The sequence below is a fragment of the Scomber japonicus genome, chromosome 10 (assembly GCF_027409825.1).
Source record: "Scomber japonicus isolate fScoJap1 chromosome 10, fScoJap1.pri, whole genome shotgun sequence".
Taxonomy (NCBI): domain Eukaryota; kingdom Metazoa; phylum Chordata; class Actinopteri; order Scombriformes; family Scombridae; genus Scomber; species Scomber japonicus.
In genome coordinates, this window is record NC_070587.1 from 34,015,759 (window position 1) to 34,039,929 (window position 24,171).

At 38.7% G+C, this 24,171-nt stretch overlaps 1 protein-coding gene and 1 long non-coding RNA gene across 2 annotated transcripts in view; both read right to left on the reverse strand.

The window, feature by feature from the left end:
- Window positions 1-2,110: 2,110 nt before the first annotated feature.
- Window positions 2,111-24,171, reverse strand: part of LOC128366936 (collagen alpha-6(VI) chain-like) — a 54,487-nt gene continuing 32,426 nt past the window's right edge. The window contains exons 19-42 of the mRNA XM_053327698.1: window positions 23,722-23,748; window positions 23,509-23,553; window positions 23,087-23,140; window positions 22,849-22,911; window positions 21,006-21,071; window positions 19,859-19,912; window positions 19,316-19,351; window positions 19,143-19,205; window positions 16,477-16,601; window positions 16,310-16,372; window positions 15,768-15,818; window positions 14,929-14,964; window positions 14,774-14,836; window positions 13,537-13,555; window positions 13,296-13,328; window positions 13,159-13,195; window positions 11,282-11,769; window positions 9,641-9,737; window positions 8,488-9,138; window positions 7,923-8,022; window positions 7,339-7,475; window positions 6,533-6,679; window positions 3,733-3,816; window positions 2,111-2,205 (exon numbers count right to left, since the gene is read on the reverse strand). Of these exons, the coding sequence (XP_053183673.1) occupies window positions 2,111-2,205; window positions 3,733-3,816; window positions 6,533-6,679; window positions 7,339-7,475; window positions 7,923-8,022; window positions 8,488-9,138; window positions 9,641-9,737; window positions 11,282-11,769; window positions 13,159-13,195; window positions 13,296-13,328; window positions 13,537-13,555; window positions 14,774-14,836; window positions 14,929-14,964; window positions 15,768-15,818; window positions 16,310-16,372; window positions 16,477-16,601; window positions 19,143-19,205; window positions 19,316-19,351; window positions 19,859-19,912; window positions 21,006-21,071; window positions 22,849-22,911; window positions 23,087-23,140; window positions 23,509-23,553; window positions 23,722-23,748 (2,634 nt within the window). The remainder of the gene's footprint in view (window positions 2,206-3,732; window positions 3,817-6,532; window positions 6,680-7,338; window positions 7,476-7,922; window positions 8,023-8,487; window positions 9,139-9,640; window positions 9,738-11,281; window positions 11,770-13,158; window positions 13,196-13,295; window positions 13,329-13,536; window positions 13,556-14,773; window positions 14,837-14,928; window positions 14,965-15,767; window positions 15,819-16,309; window positions 16,373-16,476; window positions 16,602-19,142; window positions 19,206-19,315; window positions 19,352-19,858; window positions 19,913-21,005; window positions 21,072-22,848; window positions 22,912-23,086; window positions 23,141-23,508; window positions 23,554-23,721; window positions 23,749-24,171) is intronic.
- LOC128366629 (uncharacterized) lies at window positions 13,498-16,351 on the reverse strand. Its single transcript, XR_008321869.1, has 6 exons — window positions 16,310-16,351; window positions 15,923-15,985; window positions 15,768-15,818; window positions 14,929-14,964; window positions 14,774-14,836; window positions 13,498-13,555 (listed from the first exon to the last, which is right to left on the reverse strand). It is a non-coding gene; the product is annotated as an uncharacterized LOC128366629 (long non-coding RNA).

Sequence of the window (24,171 nt, forward strand, 5' to 3'; positions counted from 1 at the left end):
TGGAAGAGTCATGAGCCCTCCCACATAAGAATCAAACCCGGCATTTTTAAATAACAATAGTTACAGCGAGTTTCACGTGAGTTAACATGGCTCCTATGCACAAAACTAAACCGTGGTCCATTGTCACTGTTCAAAGTGTTTACAGCCACAAAGACCAATAAACCTCCATCCTTAACTTACACTCTGGTCACTGTAATTGTGTAAAATCATCCTGAACAATCAACTCCTGTTAGTTTATACTCCGTTGTGTTTTGTTACATAAACAGATTGATACACAGATAAACAAATTTACTTTATTGATCCCAAACTTGAAAATCTTGATTGAGAGCAGCAGAGGCCTGTACTACGAAGCTGGATTCACCTATCCAGGATATCTCTCCGTTACCTGGGTTGACTTATCCAGATATTCGCAGTCTAGGATAAACGGTACTATGAAGCTGGTTATCAACTCGGTAAATCAACCCAGGGTTTTCCAATCTGGATCTCTGCGCGCTCACATAAAGGGGAGGTGTTTGCAGCGTCTGACCAATCACAAACATGGAGAAACCCTGCAGAGCAGACTACTTTACCATGGAGGAGCAGACAATTATTCTTCATAAATATGAAGAATTCAAACATCATCCAGGCCAAAAGCAACACTGATGATGCAGCAGCAAAAGCCAGGAAGGAATGCTGGCAGAAAATTGCCGACTCTGTTAATGTGTAAATTCACGAGATTATACAATATTAATTTATCAGACAATATAAACGGACAGCACTCTGATCACACAATGTCACTTTATTATGGCACAGACGTTTGGGGCAGAGCGCTTCCTCAGTGCCCTTCCTCTCATAAGAGACATTAAGTTAGTTTAATATTCAACATTCAAAATACAAACCTATAATGCGCTTCAACCACTTGAGTGAATGATTTCAAACCAACTGTATAACATACAGACTAATAACCCTCATGTGCCACAAGGCTTATTTTACAAATATATATTTTCGTCAATTTTTTACAATTAGGCCTACAATAAATAAATACAGTTATTATGCTCCCTGACACTTTGATCTCAGGATGTCAAACCTACAGAATAATATCCCCCACGTGCCTCAATGATTATTTTTTAAATATATATTTTGGCCAATTAAAAAATTGCATCTATCACTAAAAACTCTTTCTCTCCTAAGCGCTCCTCTCATGATTCGCGCACCAATGTTGACAAGATCTTTTAAGAATGGGCAGGTCATTTTCTAAGAGAGCTGATTGGTCAGGAGGTGGTGCTTTTGTACTCATTGATCTCTTATCCAGAACATAACCTGCTCCGGAGCAGGTTAGCCGTTCAGCATAAGTTACCATGGTGATTTACCCCGGTAAGAAGTGAACCAGCTTCGTAGTACGGAAAACCCAGAGTTAACCCTGAAGTTACCTCGATAAGAGAAAATCCAGCTTCGTAGTACAGGCCTCAGGTGTAACAACCAGAAGTAGTTTTTAAATTGGATAGTCTCACTATAACACAACAAGAGAGGACTCAACACACAATTTGGACCAACATCTCAGAAGATAAGATTTGTTCTGGAGAAATGGGCGTCGAGCAACAAACTGGACACAAGACTGAAAGAAGTAAGTAACAAAACTGTATTCTTTTATTAATCTGTTATTTTTCCCCAAAACATTTAACAATAACACTACCACATGTATAAAATATAAATGGATAAATAAACTTTTCCCTTTCTTTTTTTAGACTTAATCAGGAATTAACCAGGTAAATCAGGTAATTGTCTGATTGTTGTTCATTATTAATTTAGTATTAATTTAATTTTAATATTAAGTGCTAAATTTATTTCTGTTTGATTAAAATGTTTTTGTTTAGTTTTTTACTAATTTGGCTATAATTCAACTATTTATTCCTATTTTGGTTGGTATTTTTATAAATCCTATCTTTGGTGTCTGCCGCAAATGTTTAACTCTATTCTTACTTTTCTAAACCCCCAAAAATGAAATGCTAACAATTTAATAATAATAACAACAACAACATAAAATATTCAATTATCAATAAAAGGAACAAAATAGGACATCAAACTTTTCTCAGGGGTTGGCTCACCACTTCAGTCCTAAATGTCATGTTGGCTACAGGAACCAGCCGAGCTGAAAGATGAAGATCTCAGGTGGTGACGATGCAGACAAGATGAAGATGACAATGATGAAGAGGAGGAGACCCTGTCCTTGGAACCACAAAGCCAAAAAAACAATCGTTACACAGATCAAATACTTCTGTTCTTTTTCAAAATCAGTTGTTCTGTAGTTACAAATTATCATTTGATTGAAATATTATTTTAAAAAACAAAACTTACATTCTTCCTTGACGTCTAATGTTTTTCTCTCTCCTGCCAGGAAAATAGTCTCTCCTTGAATACAGATACGACAAAGGAGATGATTATTGATCCTAGGAAGAGGAAGGAGCACGCTCCAGTATACATTGATGGGACAGAGGTGGAGTGGGAAAAAACGTTCAAGTTCCCCTTTTACCATTCTGTATACTTGACAGAAAAGTCAAAGGGTTATGATCCATGTAAACAGTAACTGGCACTGACGAACCAACATAAACTTCAAAAAATGTCAGTGCCCAAATCAACGCCAATATATCTCCTTCTCCACAACTGAATAATTTAACTGGTGACGATTAGGAGTGTAAAGCACAAGTTTCTTCACTCTATTCACAGTTTAACTTAATGAACAACTAAAACAGTGTCAAACTCTACCTGCTCAATATAAACAAAAGAAACTACTACTGTGGGCCTCCCACCTCAAGCCTACTGCTCAAACTCACCCAAAACTACAACATTTACAACTGTAACTACTTGAGCCCCCACATGTTATGTCTAGCTCGTTTAAGAGCATAACAAACGAGGATCACACAGTAAGACCTCACATTCAAGAAGTAATTTATTAAAGTTGACCAAATCAATCAACTAAGGGTTTTAAATTCAAAGATAACATGAACCAAGGCTACATTCAACACAATCAAAAGACAAAACCAAAACCAAAATTGATTGCCTGAAAGGCAGAGAGGGGGAGAGAGAGAGAGAGAAAGAGAGACAGAGAGAGGGGGGACGCCATCTTGAACTTCCCCTGTTTATGAAGGCTCCCGGTAGGTGACCTCAATCCCTTGATAAGGGGGGAGGGACCAGACCATCTGGGATGAGATAAACAAAAGGAGAGTAGAAGGCAAACCAACCCCTTTACTATGGAGCCCTAGGGAGTTGTCTGACTATTTGAGAGCCAAAATTGTGGAAAAACATGGAAAATGTCAAGGCTACAAGTCCATCTCCAGAGATCTGAATGTTCTTGTGTCCACTGTGCGCAATGTCATCAAGAAGTTTACAACCGGTTGAGCATAGCTCAGTGGGTAGAGCATAGCTCAGTGGGTAGAGCACCCGCCCCATGTGTTGAGGCTACAGTCCTCGCTGCAGGCGACCCCTGCAATCCCGCATTGAGCGGTCTTATCCTGCATGTCATTCCCCCCTCTCTCTGCCTCCAGATTCCTGTCTCTCTCTACTAACCTGTACATTAAAGGCAAAAAGCCCCCAAAAAATATAGTAAAAAAAAAAAAGAAGTTTACAACCCATAGCACTGTAGCTAACCTCCTTGGACATGGACGGAGGGGAAAAATTGGTGGAAAATAACAATGAAGGATTGTTCGAATGGTGGATAAAGAAGCTTGATCAACTTCCAAACAAATTTAAGCTGACCTTCAGACCGAGGGTACAACAGTGTCAGCTCACACTTTCCATTGCCATCTGAATGACTATGGTAGGACACCCAGGAGGACACCACTACTGACACAAAGGCATGAAAACGTATGTGGCAAAGCCAAAATCTTTCTGGGAGAATGTACTGTGGACAGATGAGACCAAAATAGAACTTTTTGGTAAAGTACATCATGGTAGTGATTACAGAAAATGAAATGATGCCTTCAAAGAAAAGAACACGGTTCCTTTGGTCAAACAAGGTGGGCATTCACAGATGTTTTGGGGTTGTTTTGCTGCTTCTGGCACTGAATGCCTTGACTGTGTGAATGGCATCATGACTACCAAACATTTTGCGGCACAATGTAGTGCCTAGTGTCAGAAAGCTGTGTCTCTACCAGAGGTTAGAGGTAAAGGGACTTCCAGCAGGACAATGACCCAAATTAGACATCAAAAAGCACTCAGAAATGGTTAAAGACAAGTGCTGGAGAGGTCTGAATGGCCAGCAATGAGCATATCTGAATCCCAAAGAACACCTGTGGAGAGATCTCAAAACAGCAGCTGGGGGAAGGCATACTTCAAATCTGAAAGACCTGGAGCAGTTTCCGAAAGAAGAGCAGTTTCCGAAAGAAGACCAGTTTCCGAAAGAAAAGCGGTCCAAAATTCCAGTAGAGAGGTGTATGAAACTCGCTGATGGTTACAGGAAGCGTTTGATTTAATTTTTTTCCACAGGATGTGCTACCAAACAACCAAATGATTTGTGCTCACTGACGAAATTTTGTCATTGAAACATAAAACAGATGAAATACTGAAACATTTCATGCTGCAGTCTAAATACAAATGCTAAAACAACCTCACCTAGCAGTTGAAATGGAAGTCATAAAATAAGTTTATGTCAAGTGTTGGCACTGAATGAAGCTGAAGCTGATGTTTCTGAATATTGTAGCATTATTTTAAGCACTCTATTCTGAGCAACAGTTTGATGAAATATAAATCTCCATTAAAAATACAGTAAGTTTAACGTCCCTCTCACTGCTGAAGCTGCTTTCATGGCTGAACATTTCTTGGTGTTGGCTCCTTTCAAGTACCTTTCAGTGCTGTTTGTACCATCAGTTGTCCAGCCTCTGGGCTGATGTTACACATAATAACCAATGTGGATGTGTGAGTCTCACTATGAAAGCTAATGATTGACTTCCATTTAAACTGTGGTCTTTGTTTGGAGTCAGTTGTGTATGTTGTGTGTAAAGGTGTTCACCTACAGCACATACTGAGGCATTCATGCTGTTTCATGCTTCCTGTCACTGTGTGGTTGATGATCAAACAGTTAGTGAAGTCATGAAGGCTGAGTGATAACAAACCCAGAAATTACCAGCAAACTAAAATCTGTTCTTACAGTATTGATAAATAGAACTATTGGAGTACATTTCACACAAACATATTATACTGTACAGATTTAAGGATTACTGAGCTCTGCTAGTAAAGTAACTGAATAACATCACTGCATAAAAACCATCTGACCCATAGAGCTCCATGCAGACACCTGCAGCACGCTGCAGATTTAAACTTGGATTATTTCTTAGTTATTTGGTGACATCTAGTGGCCGTGAGACAGTACTGCTTTGCTCTATTGGAACCTGCAGGATCTTCATTGCAGTGACGACCAGCTGTCTGATGTTTTTCTTTTACCTTCTCTAGAAAACACTTTTAAGAGCACTCATGTTCCACCATGGCTGCACAGTGCTCAAACATGTTTGAGTCTTGTTCTTCATCACCAAAACAATTGAGTTTCGTATAACAATTTTGATAATCAAATAATGATTTTCAGTAATTTTTAGATTTTTTAATTTAGCTGGTTTGAGCTTTTCAAATGTGATGATTTGCAGCTTTTCTAGAAAGATTGTTCAAATCAAGACATTTGAAAACGTCATATTGGCTATATGACATTATCATGACTTTTCATTATTTTCTGACATCTTGTAGACAAAAGCATTAATCAGGAAAATAATTGTCACAATGATCAATAATGAAAGTAATCATCATCATCTGAGAACAGGATCTTGATGGAAATAAGTTATTTTAACTTGTTTTTAAGCAATTTTATGCAGAACAATGTAAATATAAATGAATATATTGTTTATAGTTTAAGTTAGTTTGAATAGTTTGTTGTGTTATGTGTACAATGGTTTAATACAATAAAACCAAAATAGAGCATCACCAATTAGTGGGTTAATTGTTTAGTCTATCAGCAGATCGAATTGTGTCACAGTAAACTGAATATTTCTGTATTGTGGACAAAATAAAACATTTGAGGGTGTCACCTTGGACTTTGGGAAACATTTTTCATAATTTTCCGACATTTTATCAACCAAAAAAATAGTCAATTAATCGAGACAATAATTGTCAGAAATTGGCTAATGATTGGATTTGAAAATGAATCCACAGTTTTTCATATTGATAGACAATGCAGAGTTTTGATGTGATGGGAAATATGAATTTTAATCAGAAACAGAAAACATGAGATGGTCACTTGTTGCATTAACTCCATATGAACCATGTGACCTGACTTTTAAAAAAAAAAAATAGCACCTGATGTGTTTATAAAAATCCTGAAAGAAGCGTTTACAGCTCTGGTCTTGGTCATGTAAGTGTGAAAGAAGGAATCATTCAACTGATAAAGTGCAAAAGAGTAGTGGATATAAAAATAAAAAACTTCAAAACTAAAGAAAAACTCCTAGTGACAAAAAGCTCAGCCATGAATGAATGTTCTCTCCTCAGTGACTCTTCCTCAGACAAAGCTTCTCACAAGCCTTCTGCGTCTCAAAGCGGTTGCTGTTGCCACCACAGCCGCTGTACCAGAAGTGGGAGCATTGGCCAACATCGCTGTCGAAGAACCACTTCTCGGTGTATTTCTCACAGTTACCGGCATCTTTTCTGAGCAAACATCTGGCATCTGGATGGAGACAGCAGAGAGATTGAAGTGTTACACTCAACAGTGGGACTCATGCAATTACATTTTCATATTTTTATCCTGAAGAGTGGAATTATAGACGTACACCTCTTAATCACTAAATTCAGGTGTTTCATTCAGATTGATTGCCACAGGTTTATACAATCAAGCACCTAGCCATGCAGTCTACCTTTACAAACATTTGTGAAAGGCTGGGTCAAGAGTTCAGTGAATTAAAACTTGGTGTTGTCATAGGATGCCACCACTGCAATACGTCAGTTTGTGAACAACAAACCTTCATATCTGCACAAACTCAACATATGTTTCTGTGTGCTGACACGAGATGTGAACAAAATCAACTCTTTCAAATTGCTGTATAATATCTTATTATATTATGTGACATATTCAAAGTCTAAGGAGAGAAAACCACTAGAGGTCACTAACTGGTTCTAACTGTTAGAAGACATTTAATAAATATAGTTCTGTACATCGGTATTTATTGAAATCACACAGTTTATGTGTAAAGTTCCACCATTCTGGCACACATGGTACCTAAGACAAACTAATATACATATATATATATATATATATATAACCAGCTGTGATCATCAGCTGGTGATAGCATGTGTGTTTTTGTATGTAAAGATGTGTGTTTGTGTTACCTGTGATGTTAGCTACTGACAGTAAGCTCTGTCCATCCTCTGTGTTCAAAGTTTCAATGATGTCCAGCTGTGTGGGCTTTACTCCAATCTGCTCCTGCTCCTCCGTCCCCTCATCCATCAGCTCTGCCGACCCCAGACTGAACACACAGCAGTAACACAGTCAGATTACATAAAGGTTACATCTCCAATCCCCAAACTTTTTTCTCTTGGTCTACTAGTTTTCATCAGAAAGAAATCTGGCTCATCATCAGCTTTAAGTTGACATGCAAACAGCTGTTTATTTCCACATCCAACAGTTACTGATCAACATTATCATTCATTTGGAGTCATTCTGTCCACCTGCTGAATGTAAGTCCAATATTCACTCTCTTTAATTAAACAGCTGAATTTACATTTTTATTACATTTATTGTCAAAAACATTAACCAACATGTTTTGGTGACTACTGGATCCATGCTGAGAAAATGTGTAAATTCTGTGTATTTAAGACATGCTTTACATTAACATAAAGATCTACCTACAGGTCTAGATGTCATTTGACCCAAAAATGTCTAATTGTGTAAATTGTAATTTAGTGTGAGTTACCCGTTAAGATCTAAGGCTGGTGCCAAAGGACCTGGGGTTGGCTCTTGCAGCTGGTGGCAGGTCCGTTTTACAGAATCAGGAGGATATGAGTTCATTCCCTCTGAAAACAGAAGAGGAGAATATTTAAACGTTTTTTGTTGCTTAGAAACAAAATGAAGGGATGGAAGGTCTGCATTTATATAATGTTGCTGCTGCTCTATCATCCATTGTGTTTGGTTTCATGCTGGTTGGAAAGATGGCGGCGCACAAATACGCACTAATATTCTTTATTGTCAACTTTCTCATCACTTTTAGTCTGGAAACACTGGATCAAAACTGACGAGAGCTGAACCCACAACAAAATCTAAAGCTTCTGTGCAAATCACTGTCAGACTCTATTATGGACATAGCTTGTACTCACTGTTTGTGTGAATCACAACAGTTTATTGTTCAAAATGTAATAGTTATTAGAATTCTGTCTTTTCTTCCTTATTGTGCATTGCTAAGTTGTTGACCTGTAGTAAAGTTGAAGACAACCTGCGATCTGACTGTAATCCCTCTCCTGTCTGAGAAAGTCTGTTCTTACTGTTGAGGGCGGAGAGGAAGACCCTGAAGAAGCGCTGGGCGTAGCCCTGCTCGTCGGCCATCAGTCGCCCAACATGGATCAGGTGCTGCTGTTCAGGCTGACTGGCCAGCTCCTCCACCTGCGTCCGGTTGTAGCGATCGCCCACCGTCACCACAAACATCGCCACCCCCTCACACTTGGCCTTCTGGGAGATGTATTGTAGTCTGGCCCGGTCCTCGTAAGCTGTCTGGGTGCCCACCACAGTCAGAATTGCCTTCCTCCTGCGGGGCTGGCTGGCCTTCAGGAACACCTCCCTCAGAGTGTAACTCAGCGTCAGTCCCAGCGCTGAGGAGCCGCCCTGCTGCTGCATGTCCTTCATCAGGTGCCTTTTCATCCGCTGTTGGTCCTGGTATGTCTGCAGGCCAAACTCCAACTTGGGAGTCCAAGTGCCACTCTGGACTACAGCTATTCGGACTTTCCCATCAGCCCGGCGGGGCTGCGGGCTCACAACCAGCTGCTCCACCACAGAGCTTAACAGCTGCTGGGTGCCAGCGTACTCATCAGCCTGCATCAGCCTGGAGCTGTCAGCCACCATCACCAGGTCCAGACCCACTTCCTGAGGCCGCACTGGTTCCTGGATGAAGGAGCACTCCTCTTCATGTCTGCAGGGGTCTGAAGAAACAGAAGGAAACATTCAGAAACCTGATTCTTTGGTTGGAAAATGGTTCTGGATCTGTGAAATATTTATGATAACATTCAAAATGAATGTTCTGGAATCATTGTGTTGTGTCAGAGTTAAAGCGATGGTTCGACGTAATTTCGACAGTAGTACAAATAGAGTCTTTACTCACAAATCCATGCATTGGAAAGTTTGTAAGTACACCAGGAGTTTATTAAAATAAACACTTACCTAATGGCTTTTACTCTACTGCTACTGCTAAAGGTCTCGCAAGATCCCGCACAGATCTCTAGATGTGCTGTGCGGGATCTTGCGATATTTCGGCGATTAAGCTATGATCATGAAGACTGTTTAGTGACAGAACAATTTGATTCTGGATGCAAACAACCAACATGAGTTTACTTGACAGGATGCACAGGCTTAGAAATCTTGTCCATTTATCACTTTAATCATCACATATGAAATGTTAATTTAAGCAGGAGGCTCAAAGCTTACCGTAACAGATTACACAGTTCTTGACTTTGCGCAGATCAGCGGCCTGGTCCTGTGGCCTTCCCAGTAGCGTGAAGACGGAGTGTCCTGTGTCATCAACCTGGGTTGAAACAGCAGCTGTCATTAATTATCACTCAACATACCTCAATATACCCTTGCCAAAAATATATATAAATTCCAGTGGCTGAGAATGGTATCAGTAAGCTCTTAGGAAATCTTAGGTAAGAAAATTCCTGACATGTCATTGTAGGCTTAAAACTACATTAATTTTGTATTTACTATCCAACATAGTGATTTAGTTGTCAGGTTCAGTATTAGTTTTTAAAGTACTGCTGCTATTTCTTAATGCTGAAGACAGATTTTTGGCACCAAACAGTAACTATAATCTTAACTACAAAGGGAGACAAAGTTTAAAGAGCAACAAAACACTCCCTTACTCCCTTTTAGTCTGTGTAGTGTTTCAAAGTGAATATAATGTGGAAAGCTTCATGATATCCTGACAAATACCTGCATATCAGATTCTTTTTGCCTCTCTCAAATACTTGGACAACTTTTACAACGTGTTCATGACTTGACGAATGGGAGGACAATGTGCTCTTAGCTGCTCAAGTGTAAACGTGGCAAAACAAAAGAGGACTGATGCTAATGCCGTCACGTGGAACAATGACATGAGTCCCAGGCAAAGTCATGAAAGAATACCCGATTAGTAAGCATCCAATGGCTATCTCATAATAATTACAGTAATAATCTTTATTTATATAGCACTCTCAAGGTAACCCTAACCCTAACCCAGGCTGTTGAGCAATGGCTTAGAAACTCAGCCAGGACAGGCCTCTCAAAGTTACAAGAGTTTAAGAAATATTTTATTGCCTGATCTGACAGTGACAATATCAAATAATTTTTCAAGTAAAAAAGGCAAGTATTTGATTACTCCAGCTTCTCAAATGTGGGAAATTGCAGCTTTTTGCCTATATAATAGTAAGTCATATATTTTTGGGTTTTGGACTCTTGGTAGGACAAAAAAGACATTTAATAGCATAACTTTGTGCTCTAGCATATTTCAGTTTTACAATGGTTTATAGACCAAATGATTAGCTGATTGAGATCAGATCAGTTGTTTAGTTGATGAAATATCAAAAAGTGTTGTGCACACAAAGTGATGTTTTCAAAGTTTTGTTTCTCTAATGGTCCAAAACCCAAAGATGCTCAGTTTACAACAATATGTGAAGTTTGACTTGTTTTGTTTGACAAGTGACTCAACTCAACTCAACTTTATTTATATAGCACTTTAAAACAACCACAGCTGAAACAAAGTGCTGTACATAAATACATAAAAACAACACAGGAAACGTAAAACAATTAACAGGAAATAAATACTAAGATAATTGTTTATTGTTTTTAAAATAATTAAAAACAATAAAACAATAATTAAAATAATGACTGAAACAATTAAAGGATTATCAGTAGTTGATGATAACTGTTCATTTCAGTTGATTATTTGACTTATTGTTTCAGCTCTGAATTTGATTTACTCTGAAGTGAGAGCTCACTGTGGAACAACACTTTAACAGCAGAAGTGACAACATGTTTGTTTGGATGCGATTCCTATGAGGACACATAGCACTGTTAACAAATCAAACTCACCTCCATGGCTTCACGAACATTAAGAGCGTTCTCCAGTGAGATGACTGCAGGGATGATGTTGAGACCCCGATATTCCATCACAGCGGTAACAATTTCATTTTTATCTTCTGATTTTCCATTGGTGAAAAATACAGCCACCTTCCTCATCAATGCTCCTGCACGGGTATGTTTGAAGACATTCCGACCCACAAAGTGCATGGCGGCTCCCAGAGAGCGCTCGTTGGTTGTGGTCTCCAACCTGATGTTCTTCACAGCTTCGATGAGCTGGGCCTTGCGGCGGTAGTCCTGGAAACGGATCAGGTATTTGGTGACAGAGTTGTATCCCACCACAGCCACACGGGCGCCTGTCGGACAGTTGCTCTCAGCAATGGAAATGTCCTTCAGTAGAGAGAGGAGGGCATTCTGCTGCCTCTGGAAAGTACCTTCCACCGTCATGTCCAGGCCAAACACCAGTTCAGTGGGGTAGGCTGGACATGCCTTCTTCGGATCTGGAAGAGTTAATGATGAGAAAGATGGAGAACAATGTAAAACTACTGAGCACATAAAACCCCAAACTGGACAAACATGTTTCAAACTGTGGCACAGCTGTCAATGGTGGAAAGAGATCGACTAATTTTAACAGTCGTAGGTTCACTTAGTCTTTTTCATGATGTAAATATAAGACAAAGATATTCATGTAATGATATCATCATCATCTTTGAAATTAGTGGAAGAAATATTCACAATTTATGACATCCCTCACCTTTTCTACGAGTGGATCAAGAGTGATCTCGAGTGTCTCAGGTCTCTGATGTGACAGACAGGTAAGCTACAGCCACTCAGGGTTTTTTTTAAATATTATTTTTGGTCTCAGATATATAGTTAAGAGATCTAGCATTAAAATAATAATAATGTTGGGTCTCACTGGCTGAGCCCATGTTTCAGGACTAAAGCTGTTTGCACCCAGGTGTGAACTCCCATGGTCACAAAACCAGAGCTTCTCTGTCTTCCACCCACTGCTGCTGAAGGAGTAGCTCAGCTGCTCTGTTTCATGTATGGTCTGCTCACAGCAGACACACACAGAACTCTTCTGAACAAGCACTGATGTGAGAGCCTGCTTAGGATTCAGCAACAAAAGCAAGTTAAAAAGCTGCTAACTTTTACAACAAAGGGATTGTCAGCGGCCTCTGATCTGCATGACTGAACACTGATTGCCCGGCAAGGCCAGCATCATTCAGGTTCAGAACCAAATTCTTCTCAGCCTGACTCAACCACGAATACGCCAGCTAGGAAACAGGACTCCACACAGCGTCTCTCTCCTTCCATGGACTTATTAACGTACTTGGAACAGTATACAACAGCGTTGAAATTGATTTAGGATTGTTCTTTGAGCGCTATTGTTATGATGTATGTTCATAGTTAGCTATTAAACTATGGGCTGAAATATGTGCCACCAGAAACTGAATCTGAATCACATAATTTGAATTTGTATTGTTCAATTTGAATTCTGAATCACATCATTTGAATTTGTATTGTTCAATTTGAAGCATTGCATTGAAAAACTGGATCTGAATTGTATCATTTGAAATTGAATGTATTAGTTTGGAACTGAACATTCAGTTCTGACAATTCAAATTCAGTTCTCACAATTCAATTTCAATTTTCTGTGACAAACGGGTAGTTTGGGGTAGGTAACTATACTTACCATATTTTCAGAGTGACAAAATGGAGATACGTACCATCGCAGCATACTGTGTGGAGGAGAAAAATAACGAGATTTGCACTGGAGACTTACTGAAGCAATTGAATATGTTTTAACTTAATATAAATAAAGTTATAGCTATTTGTTTTCACTATTGATTATTTTTCTCCAAGTGAATAAATGTTTTAACACTTACCACAGTTTTCTCTGATGTAGTTGATCAGATCACATTGCTGACAATATAGAAGAAGTATTAAATTATAAAAATATCATGTGCATGTTTTGATATTTCCTTTAATGGTGGCAGGTTAAGTGACTTTCAGGTGGACTTACAGATATGCCTTCACCTGGAGGGCCTTTGCGACCCTGGATGGAGGAAAAGAAGAACAATGATTGAACATTGATGTTTTAGCGACACTTAAATCATTACTGACTGTCTGTTGTGCATTAAGAGAGGTGGTTGGATTTTCTCTTCTCTTTAAAAGATGATGACGATGTTGATGATGATACTCCTTCCATCCCTCACTCACGTTGTGTCCTGGTCCTCCTTTGTCTCCCTTCCCGCCTCCCTCACCTGGTCTGCCTGTGTTTCCCTGCGCCAGTCGAAGAAATAAAAAGTCAGCAGTAGTGGGAAATCCTTCAACAACCAGATCCTTTACTTCAGTAAAAGTAACAATACAGCAATGTAAGAATATAAGAATATAAAATATAAAAGTATTATTAATAAGGTATTACAGTAAAATTGTGTTAAGAGTGATGTAGTTAAAGTATTAAAATAAAAGTAGTGATATATTATTATATATGACATCATTAGATTATTAATAGTGAAGCATCAGTGTTAGAGCAGCATGTTACTGTTGTAGCTGCTGGAGGTGGAGCTAGTTTATACTACTTTATATACAGTTAGCTAGTTTGCACTACTTTGTGTACAGTTAGCTAGTTTCCACTACTTTATATACAGTTAGCTAGTTTACACTACTTTATATGCAGTTAGCTAGTTTACACTACTTTATATACAGTTAGCTAGTTTACACTACTTTATATACAGTTAGCTAGCACTACTTTATATACAGTACAGTTAGCTAGTTTATACTACTTTATATACAGTTAGCTAGTTTATACTACTTTATATACAGTTAGCTAGTTTATACTACTTTATATACAGTTAGTTAGTTTATACTACTTTATATACATTTAGCTAGTTTATACTACTTTATATACAGTTAGCTAGTTTACACTACTTTATATACAGTTAGCTAGTTTAGTCCAGTGGTTCCCAACCTAGGGGTGGGGCCCCTCCAAAGGGTCAGCAGATAAATGCGAGGGCTGCTGAGATGATTAATGGGAGAGGAAAGAAGAAAAAACAAAGTTCTGATACACAAATATGTTTTCAGTGTTTGGACTTTTTTTCTAATCTTTGATTTTTGCTGAAATATTGGATCATTTGAACATTTATTGAAATGAAAGCATGTGAGAAGTTTAGAGGGAAAAATCACTATTTGGTGGAGCTGTTAACAACTCATAGACATCTGAAATGTGAGCCGACTACACACTGCTGTTTGGTTTCATCTTTAACAATGTGTTGTATTTTAAAAGCTTGTTATATTATCCATTGTTTTCAAACCTGCATCTGAAAAGTAACTCAAGCTGTTAAATAAATGTAGTGGAGTAGAAAGTAGCATCACATGGAAATACTGCAGTAAAGCACAAGTACCTCAAAATTGTACTTAAGTCCAGTACTTGAGTAAATGTGCTTAGTTACTTTTCACCACTGAAAGTCACTGATGAAAGTTGTGTTTGTCATGACTCACCGGTCGACCTGAGTTCCCTTTATGTCCCGGATGTCCTTTGGTTCCCTTTTGGCCTTCCTCACCCTGAAATCAAGAAAAATTGACAGCAGTTTTGGTCTTGTTTAGATTTGATCAAGCATGTCTGATATAAAATCAGTGAAAATAAATGAATTCACCTGAAGACCAGGGTAACCAGGAAAACCAGGATCTCCCTGTAAAGAGAAAGTAAGATGTAATCATTCAAATATCTCAAACTATTTGTATTCATGTGAGTAAATGTATCAATAAAAGAACATTTTTAGGATTTCATCTCTGTGCTTTCAGTACAAGGACAGATCCAAGACATGTTTAGGCTAGTTAGCTTAGCACAAAGACTGGAAGCAAAGGGAACATGCTAGCCAAGCTCCATGTGGAAGACAGACGCAAGAGGATATCCTTAAAGTCCATGTAAAGTAAGAATAAATATGTGTTCTGAGTTTGACATACCATAGAAAAGTGTGTTGTTAACCACGCTGCCAAATTTGAATGATTAAAAAAATCGCTAAATATATGAAATTAGGCTTCAAAGTTGTGTAAAAATCAGCCTCTTTCTCTGCTCACCTGTCAATCAAAGTCATCACCTCTACCTGAAACATGCATGCTATGTCTGAGAGCTAACTGGCTGACTGTAACTGTAGTAGTAGTAGTGTTAGATGTAGTAATAATAACTTGCCACTAGGTAGGTTAACCACTGAGGAGACACTCAGGGTCTTATATAGTAGGGGAGTGACCAAGGGTACGCCACTACGTCACGGAGTAGCCCTTTTTTGCAGGCTCAGAAAATTAGGAAAAATGAGAGGCTGAGAAAAAGTTTAAGGCTCTATCTCAACAATTCAGTACAGTTATCAGCCTTTTTACATGTTTTCTGTAACCATTTTCCAACATGTATAATGTGTTTAGAAGTAAATCAATATATTGACTTTACACAGACTTTAAATGACAGGCACTTCTTTGAAGCTATTAAGGTCTCCTCTACCTTGCTACCTGTGGGTCCTGCGGGTCCACGACCGTCTCTACCATCCTGACCCTGAAACAGATAACACACTGACAGTCAGAGAAATTTACATTTTAGAAATATATACTTTAAATTATACTGTGCATGTAAGCACATCTGGTTTCCCAGCTTCTCACCGGCATTCCTCTGGGTCCTTGTGAACCTGGATTACCTTTTATACCCGGATTCCCTGGTTGGCCCTTCAACAACAAGAAGTCATATTTTGCTTTTCTCAAAATGTTACAATTTGCTCAAATGACTGTAAAAATAACACAATCATTCTTCATGAGTTAAATGTATGTAACCGTAGTATGCATTTTGGGGTTGGGAAACAACAATCACATTTTCTGAGTTTTTTATAGACTTTTATTGACTTAATGAATTGAGGAAGTAATCATCAGATTAACTGATTATAAATACATACTTGTTAGTTTTACCCTAAATCTGGTCTTCCTTTATCTACTCTTAACATGGTGAAGTGTTTACTGAATTACAGATGGGACCCAGGTAATTATGTCACACACCTTCTGTCCATTAGGACCCCGATGTCCAACTTGTCCCTTGCCTCCAGGTCGTCCATGTTTACCCTGTTGGTGTGGGAAAACCAACAGAATCAGAACAGGAAGAACTAAGCTACAACAACTGACGACTTTTACCTGCTAGAGGAACTTGTTGCTATTTGATCAAACACCAGTGATGACCATAGTCATTCTCAGATTGTTGAAGATGAGGATGTGGAGGTGATTTACTGACCACAGGTCCAGGAAAGCCAGAGATCCCTTTTGGTCCACGATCACCAGGATTCCCTCTGCCTCCCTGTAGACACAACATGGACATGTTTAAAACACACTCTCCATACAGTTGTGTTATTTCAATGTACGTTCAAAGATGTTGATGTTGATCAGAACAGGTTCTAATGATGTGTTGTCTGACCACGTTAGAAATGTAATGTGTTTATAGTTGTTTCCCTCAAAGGCAAAGTGAGTCACCTTCAGGGGGGGTGGGGGGGTTCCTCAGTTTTGATCATTTTAAAAAGTTTAAGTATGCCTGCTCAATATATAAAACATTAAAAAGGACTCATTTAAGTGACTACATCAAGCAGAAAGCAAACAATAACCAATCTACTAGGCCAACCACAATAGGGGACTGTATAATACAGTTCAGATGCACCACTTTAGGTCAGTCAGAACTCTCAGTCACATTTGGAATAGTTGACCACTAACAATAGGGGAATATTAAACATATGCCATATTCAAAACACATCTGAAGAACTTGTGTACATGCGTATTTATTGATACCTGTGTCCATTAATGTGCAATGTGCCTTTTAAATAAACAAATAAATAAATAAACCCTGACTCCTTTCTCGCCTCCACACAGCTAGCTAATCACTGCCAGAAGCTGCATGTACATTTAGTAAAGTCAAAGAAATTGACCTCTTATTCCCTGTTGGCAAGGTCAGGCAAGATGGAAAATTATGTCTCCTTAATTTGATCAATAATAATTAAAGTGGCTCATAGAGATCTGGATACTTAGCATAGACTGTATATATAATCTACGTAACAGCCGTGACGTCACCAATTGGTTTGGGGACTGCTGCTTTGAGGCCAATAGTATTGGATCTGAGCAGCGTCATCTTGGAAATTTGAGGTGCATGTCTGGGAAAAAAAGAACACCAATTCGACTTACATGGGCATCCGGAGGAGCAAGAGGACGGAGCGGGGGAGGTTGCGAGGGCTGGATCTCGAGGAAATTGCACGCCTACCTACCACAGTCTACACCAGCAACCTGGTGATGCTAACCAAGATAGCTGTTACGACTAACTATAACCACAAAACTGTTGGTGTGAAACAAGTTAATGGCTATTTCACAATCAACCTGTCAATCATGACGTAGCCACACCCTAATGCATACCCTGCTTTATTGTCACATATAAAATCAGGGAGGCCAAAATGTCCCAAATGAACATCATACTGCATTGAAGAAGGCTTTAAACTAGCGATTGAGACCATAAACACATTTTGAAACGTTTACTGAGGTTAGAAATCAAGTGAGAAGTTGGTGAATTCTCCATTGACTTGTATAGAGACGGAAGTATTGTAAGTATCTCAGTGAACATTTAGCTCAAAGTAGCACTGTTCCTAAGTCACAGCCTGTCATAGCTGCATCTAGTTAGACTGGTTTAAATAACTTTTGCAGCAGAAAGTATAGTTGGCAATTATTTCCCAATTCTCATATGCTCATTGCAGAAAACATTTTTCAAAGATATAGCTCATTAAATGTTTGCATGCTATTTAAAGAGTAAATGTTGGAATTATTGTATATAAGTTATCCCATATTTACCCTTTCTATAATCATTAACCTTTATAGTCTACAAGCATGCTGTTTTAAAGTTGTTTTTCAGGACTTGTGACCCTGCTCAGGAAGTCTCCGAAGTGTGTGTGACCACCTTTGATCAACTTGTGACCTGATCAGGAAATACCACCATTGATCAACTTGTGACCCTGATCAGAAAATCTTTAAAGTGTGTGTGACCGACTTGTGACCCCCACTCTTTAGATCAGCAACACTATGTAAATTAGGGACACCTGAACCAAATAAAAACAGAGGGTTCGGCAAGGTTTGCTCAGAACGGGTTGGAGATTGTAACTGAGCAGATCTCTGTCCGTTCTCCTTGCAAGTAGAAACTCTAATCCTGTTGTCTTGTCTTCCTTTGTTTGATATTTTAAGTGTTTTAGGTTGCCTGAACCTGACAGTAAAGTTCTTGTAAAAGAAATTAGGAGCAGGTTTCTTCCAAAAACATCACAGACACACACACTCCCCCTTTCCTGAAATAGCTCCACTGAAATTCCATGGAAGTGTAATCACTACGAGACGAACCAGTACTGATAGCCAAATCCAACAAATCTGCCTTCCTGAGCTCCACATTCCTTCCAGAAAGACTCCCTCTACATGAACCCCTTCTATTTAATCCTTGTTGCTCTGTTCTAAATTCTGTTGTGAGAATCTGTAAGAAACATTTGTGTGTGCAGCTGCTGTAAAGTAAGAACTAAATATGGAACTAAATGCCCTCAAACCAACAATCAATTCAATTTGAACCTCAATTTGTATCCTTGATGTCACTATAAAATAGTTCTGCTAATAAATCTGCATATATATCCATTTGTTTTGGCTTTGTTCTGTGTTCACCGAGGAGGGGAGTGGAGTGGATTTTTGGTATTGGTTCGATAATACTGGGATTTGTAAAAAACTATTCGCTCTACTTCTCTTCTTTACCAGAATGTATGTTCAGTCCACTGCACTGCAAACTCTACAGAGAGAACTTCAGCAGGATGGTTGCTGTTGTATGATTGCTCACCTGAAGACCAGGAGCACCTTGGATACCCGGGAGTCCTGTCTCTGCCGGCTGTCCAGGTCCACCCTGCAGAAAGTATTTAATAGATATATTATAATTGCCTTTATTTAAACTTGAAAAATCTTTCTATACAAAAATAATTTGTTACACTAAATAAAAAAATAATTAGTTCCTACCTTCCTTCCAGACCCACCTCTTCTTCCATCTGGACCCTGAGTAGCAGAAAAACAGCATTATTTGCCAACAACTGTGAATACTTGGTTACACACAATAAAAAAGAGGCCAGATCAAGCAAAAGGTAAAAAAGATACAAAAAGATGAGAAATTAGTTTCCAGGTTGAGAAATAGCAAAGTTTCCTTGTAAAAATATTCCAGTTTCTGTCGTAACTTGAATATCTTTGGGTTGTGAAATAAACAAGACATTGTGATCAGAATTTTTCATAATGTTTTGGTATTATAGACTAATTGATTAAACAAGAAAATAATCAAGAAATTAATCAAAAATGAAAATAATCATCAGTTTCAGCTCTCTAGTAGACGATGGACAGAGAGCTACTTTGACAGTCCATTAATGGTCCAAATCATTTCAAAATGTCTCAGTAATGAACTGAGTATCTTTGTGTTCTGGTTCAGACAGTCTGTCAGTTTACTGTGAGGTCAACACTGTGGCATCAAGCTTTAATTTGCACATGCAGTGAATAATGAGAAAAAAGTCTCACCTGGTTTCCAATGTCTCCATCATCACCCTTTCGCCCGTCCGGTCCATGTTTTCCCTGCAGATTAGGAAACATCACAGTTCAGCAGAGTGAATGAATTCACTAATGACAGATTAAATACTTCAGCATATGTATTTTTCTGTTGTGTAACGAACACAAAAACACAAAGCAGCTGTTCTGTTGTTGCAATGTGTAAGGTTTCTTTGAAGGTCTTGGCAGAGCTGTATGCATAAAATGTATTTGTTTACGTTTTTTTTAAGTTCCCATGACATAATAACCTCAAAACACCTGAACAGTGAGACGCAGAACTTTGTCATTTTATTATGACCATCCATCTTTTTTCAGTTTATTATTTTAGAATATTTTAAACCCAGAATATTTACTGAACTATTCCCAAACATTTACAGTGAACCCTCACTATAACGCGGTTCACCTTTCGCGGCTTCGCGGATTTTTTTAGTGCAGTTTTTTATCCTTTTTTTTTTTTTACAGTGCATTGTGTTCTGCATCCTGATTGGCTAAGGGACTGTAGACCAATGTCAACAGTCTCCGTGCCTCGTTTCTGTACAGCTTGCCAAATTTACGTTTGCAATTTTCTCCATGACAAAACCCACAATGTCGACGAGGGTGGCATGTCTGTTCATAAGAGTCTTCTTGCTCAGAAGAAAAAGAGTGCTAACAACTACCCATAACTATGTTCTTCTCTCGGAAAAAGACACCTGCACCCCAGCCTTCAGTGGAAAAAGACACCTGCACCCCAGCCTTCAGTAGAATAGGTCAGAAGAACTGTGAAATACGCGTCAGTCACAATGTGTCCAACCTCGTATTGAATATTAAAATGATTATTTTACAGTATTTCTAAAAACTGTCATATTTATTTGTAAGAAAACGTATTTTTATTTCTTAAACAAATGCTTGGGCCTGAAAACAGGTTTTGATCGTTGGTTTCATTCTATAGTACAGTATTGTATAATAATTGTAAAAAATAAAGCTGATTTCGCCTATCTCGGGTTCTTTTTGGAACCTAACCTCCGCGATAAACAAGGGTTGACTGTATAGCATATCCTGTGACCTTCACTAGCAAAGTGAACCTAAGTACAGGATCTCTGATTGGATGTTTCTATCAGCAGTGCTATGTGATGTTTCTTACCAGTAAACCTGGGTTCCCGGGTTCTCCTTTGGGTCCTGGTTGGGTGTTATCTACGCCCGGTTGTCCCTTACGGAAAAAAACAGAAATCAGAATCTTAACTTTGAAAATATAAACTCTACATAGTTTCTTTAGGTGGAGATTCAGATGTGCTCCAGCTGTGGCTTGAAAGCAGGGATGCTCTTCAAGCTACTTAACAATGACATATTATAAACAAGGACATGATGCAACTGTAGAGACGACGGCAAAGGCTCAGAATGAGCTGAGCAGGTCGTGTGTCTGTGACGCTGCCAGAAACAAATGTGGATAGAAGTCTGTTGGTCTTAGCAAAAAAAGGATTTGGATGAGAGCTGCAGGACGTGGCTTTTAGTTTATGGGTGTGTTGAAATGGAGGAACTCTGTGTGTGACCCCTTGAGAAAATATGAAAGCTATCAAAAGACATGCTGTTCAGACTATTTCTCTGTCTGTCTGTCTCTGCATCCTTCAGGCTGTCAATGTGTCTTTGGGCTTATCAGCCACAACGAGAAGCATGTAAATGTGTTTTTTGTCCAATTCTCTCTTCTCCTGCCCCCAAACACACCTCCTTTCCAAATGAATACACCAACAATTTTTGGGAATTGGTCTCAAAAGCAGATTTTATACTGATGACAAATCACTGCTATGTTGTTGGGTTAGGGTTGTTGTTCCTTATTCGGGGATGAGGACCTTCTAACTTAACCATTTTTAAAAATATTTAGAGTTTATGGCTGTGGGACAATATCCACCTGAAAATATAAACAAATGAGTTTTAGACCACAACCCAACAGATGGGTTAAAGTCGTCTGATTTTAACCATAATCACTGAGCCAAGAGTGCAGACTGTCACCCTCCACCTTTTTCAGCAACATCCAAATATGTAGACTTGGCTTGTTCAAGTTTGACTGGTGAAATCTGATAAAATGCTCAAGTAGTATTTATAGCTGCTCTACTATTATTAAAACATCTGTTGGTTTGTCATGAATCTGTCAAATACATGCACGTTTAATATGCAGAGCAGTCTGCACTGAAAAGGCTAAAACAAAGAAAAGAAAAAGGTCAGAGATTGTGTAACATCCTAATGCAGAGATATAAATGATATGAGGCCAGTTTGTTTGCTTCTAAAGCACCGTGGAGGCGTAAGGTTGATAAGGCAGATACACTGGCACAAAGTCCACACTAACCAAAGTACCATGAAGTTTTCACTTTGGGGCCGATGAGAGCACCATCTTAGACTCCATGTTTATTACCGTGTTGTCAAAGTACATAAACAGGATGAAAACTGTCAGGCTGACAATCTAGGACAAGGTTGTTGTTTGTAGCAAATTAGGGTTTCATTTTACACTAACCAAACACTACACTAACCAAATAATAACCTTATTGCTATTAGTTAGGTTCATAGACCATAACTTTGGCACGATGCAGCTGTGGTGAGCACTTCTCATTATCATTGCTTTATAATTTGCCACAGTATGATCCTGTTGTGTGTGCTGTTGTTTTGAATGTAATGTATTTTATGAGCTACAAGCTGTCATGTTCATTAAGTGCAACGACTGGCAGCAATTGAATGTGATGGTGTTGAATCATAATGACATTTTTAAATGTCAACAGGATTAGGGTTAGGTTAAACTCCTGTCTGATCAGCTCAAATCAGTTTCATAATTGGCCCACAAGTCATCATGAATGTCCCCAGCTTAAGTGATTGAGTGTGTCAAGCCAGTGAGGGATTGTTTGCGGATGTTAGTTTTTTTTCTTCCTTTTTACAAATAAGAAGTTAATAGTGAGAAATTGAGAGAAAAGCAGAAAAAGAGAGATAATGTTGGTCCTTACCGGATCTCCTCTCAGTCCTCGCTCTCCTTTCAGCCCACCCTCTCCTGGGATACCTGGGATACCCTAAGGATGAAAGTTCAACCTGTCAATCAACCAACACCTCCGACCTTCATTTTATGTTTGTTGATTTTTAATGTAGTGATCTGAAAATAAATAAATATAAAGAGACAAAACCCAAAGACCAACAAGGATCACCATGCAGGGAAATGTCACGAGAAAAGTTTTGAGTTTTTTTTACTGGATTTCCTAGATCTCCTCGCTCTCCTCGACTTCCATTCAGTCCCGGCACTCCCTGCAAATACAGAACCAGAAACAACTGAGAACTGAGAACCTGAAAACCTTCTTACATCATCCGACCATCAGACTTTATTGTTTGGTTTAACTCTCCAGAGGAGAAACACAGCACAGATAAAACCTCTGTAAACAAACCTTCTCAATCAACACTTTTACTGACCAAGAGTCACGACATTTTCTGCAGTTTTTGTTTCGTCTCTTTTCGTTTTGTCTAAGCTCTTTTCACTGGTTTGAAGTAGGTGGGATTGAGTCAGAAAAAGCTGATGTCATGTATCTCTGTGCACCAATATGGCAATATTTGAGTCAAAATGTTAGCAATATTCAAGTCAGAGCCTGTCCAAGATAATAAAAAAAATATTCACTCACCCATTCTCCATGGAGGCCATCCAGGCCATCATCCCCTTTCTCGCCCTGCAGTGATGGAAGAAAATCATCTGTGACATCTCACTGCTTCCTCCTGTTTATGAGACTACATCTGAACTAAAGTGTTTGTCTACATTCAAATATTTCTCCAAATATTCTTCAGTCAATTTTGCACTTCAGTAAATTAATGAATTACAGCAGGCCTGAGTCACTCACCCTCTCGCCTCTGGTGCTTCGGGATCCCTGTACACAAAGAACAGCATATAAACACATGAGCAACACTGGACAGACAAAGCACAACAGGATCAGCATATATTATCATTATTATAAACATTTCAGCCTGCTCTCAAAGGACTGTTAGTATTGTATAAAATTAAATGTCATATTTTTGGACAGACATGCTTTGTAACTTCACAAAGGCAAAAGACGTCCAACAACCATAGACTGGAACAACACAGTAACAGTGTATTTGGTGAGATATGACTCACCAAATGACTTCAGAAGCCTTCAAACCCTGTTAAAGCTAACTCATTTAGTAGATTAGCAGATGAGATTTTAATGTCAATAAACCTTTTAAATTCTTTGAACTGATTTTAGTATAATTATTTACCTTCACACTTAAAAACTTCTAACAATTTGTAAAAGATTGGCAGGTGTTAAAGGGTT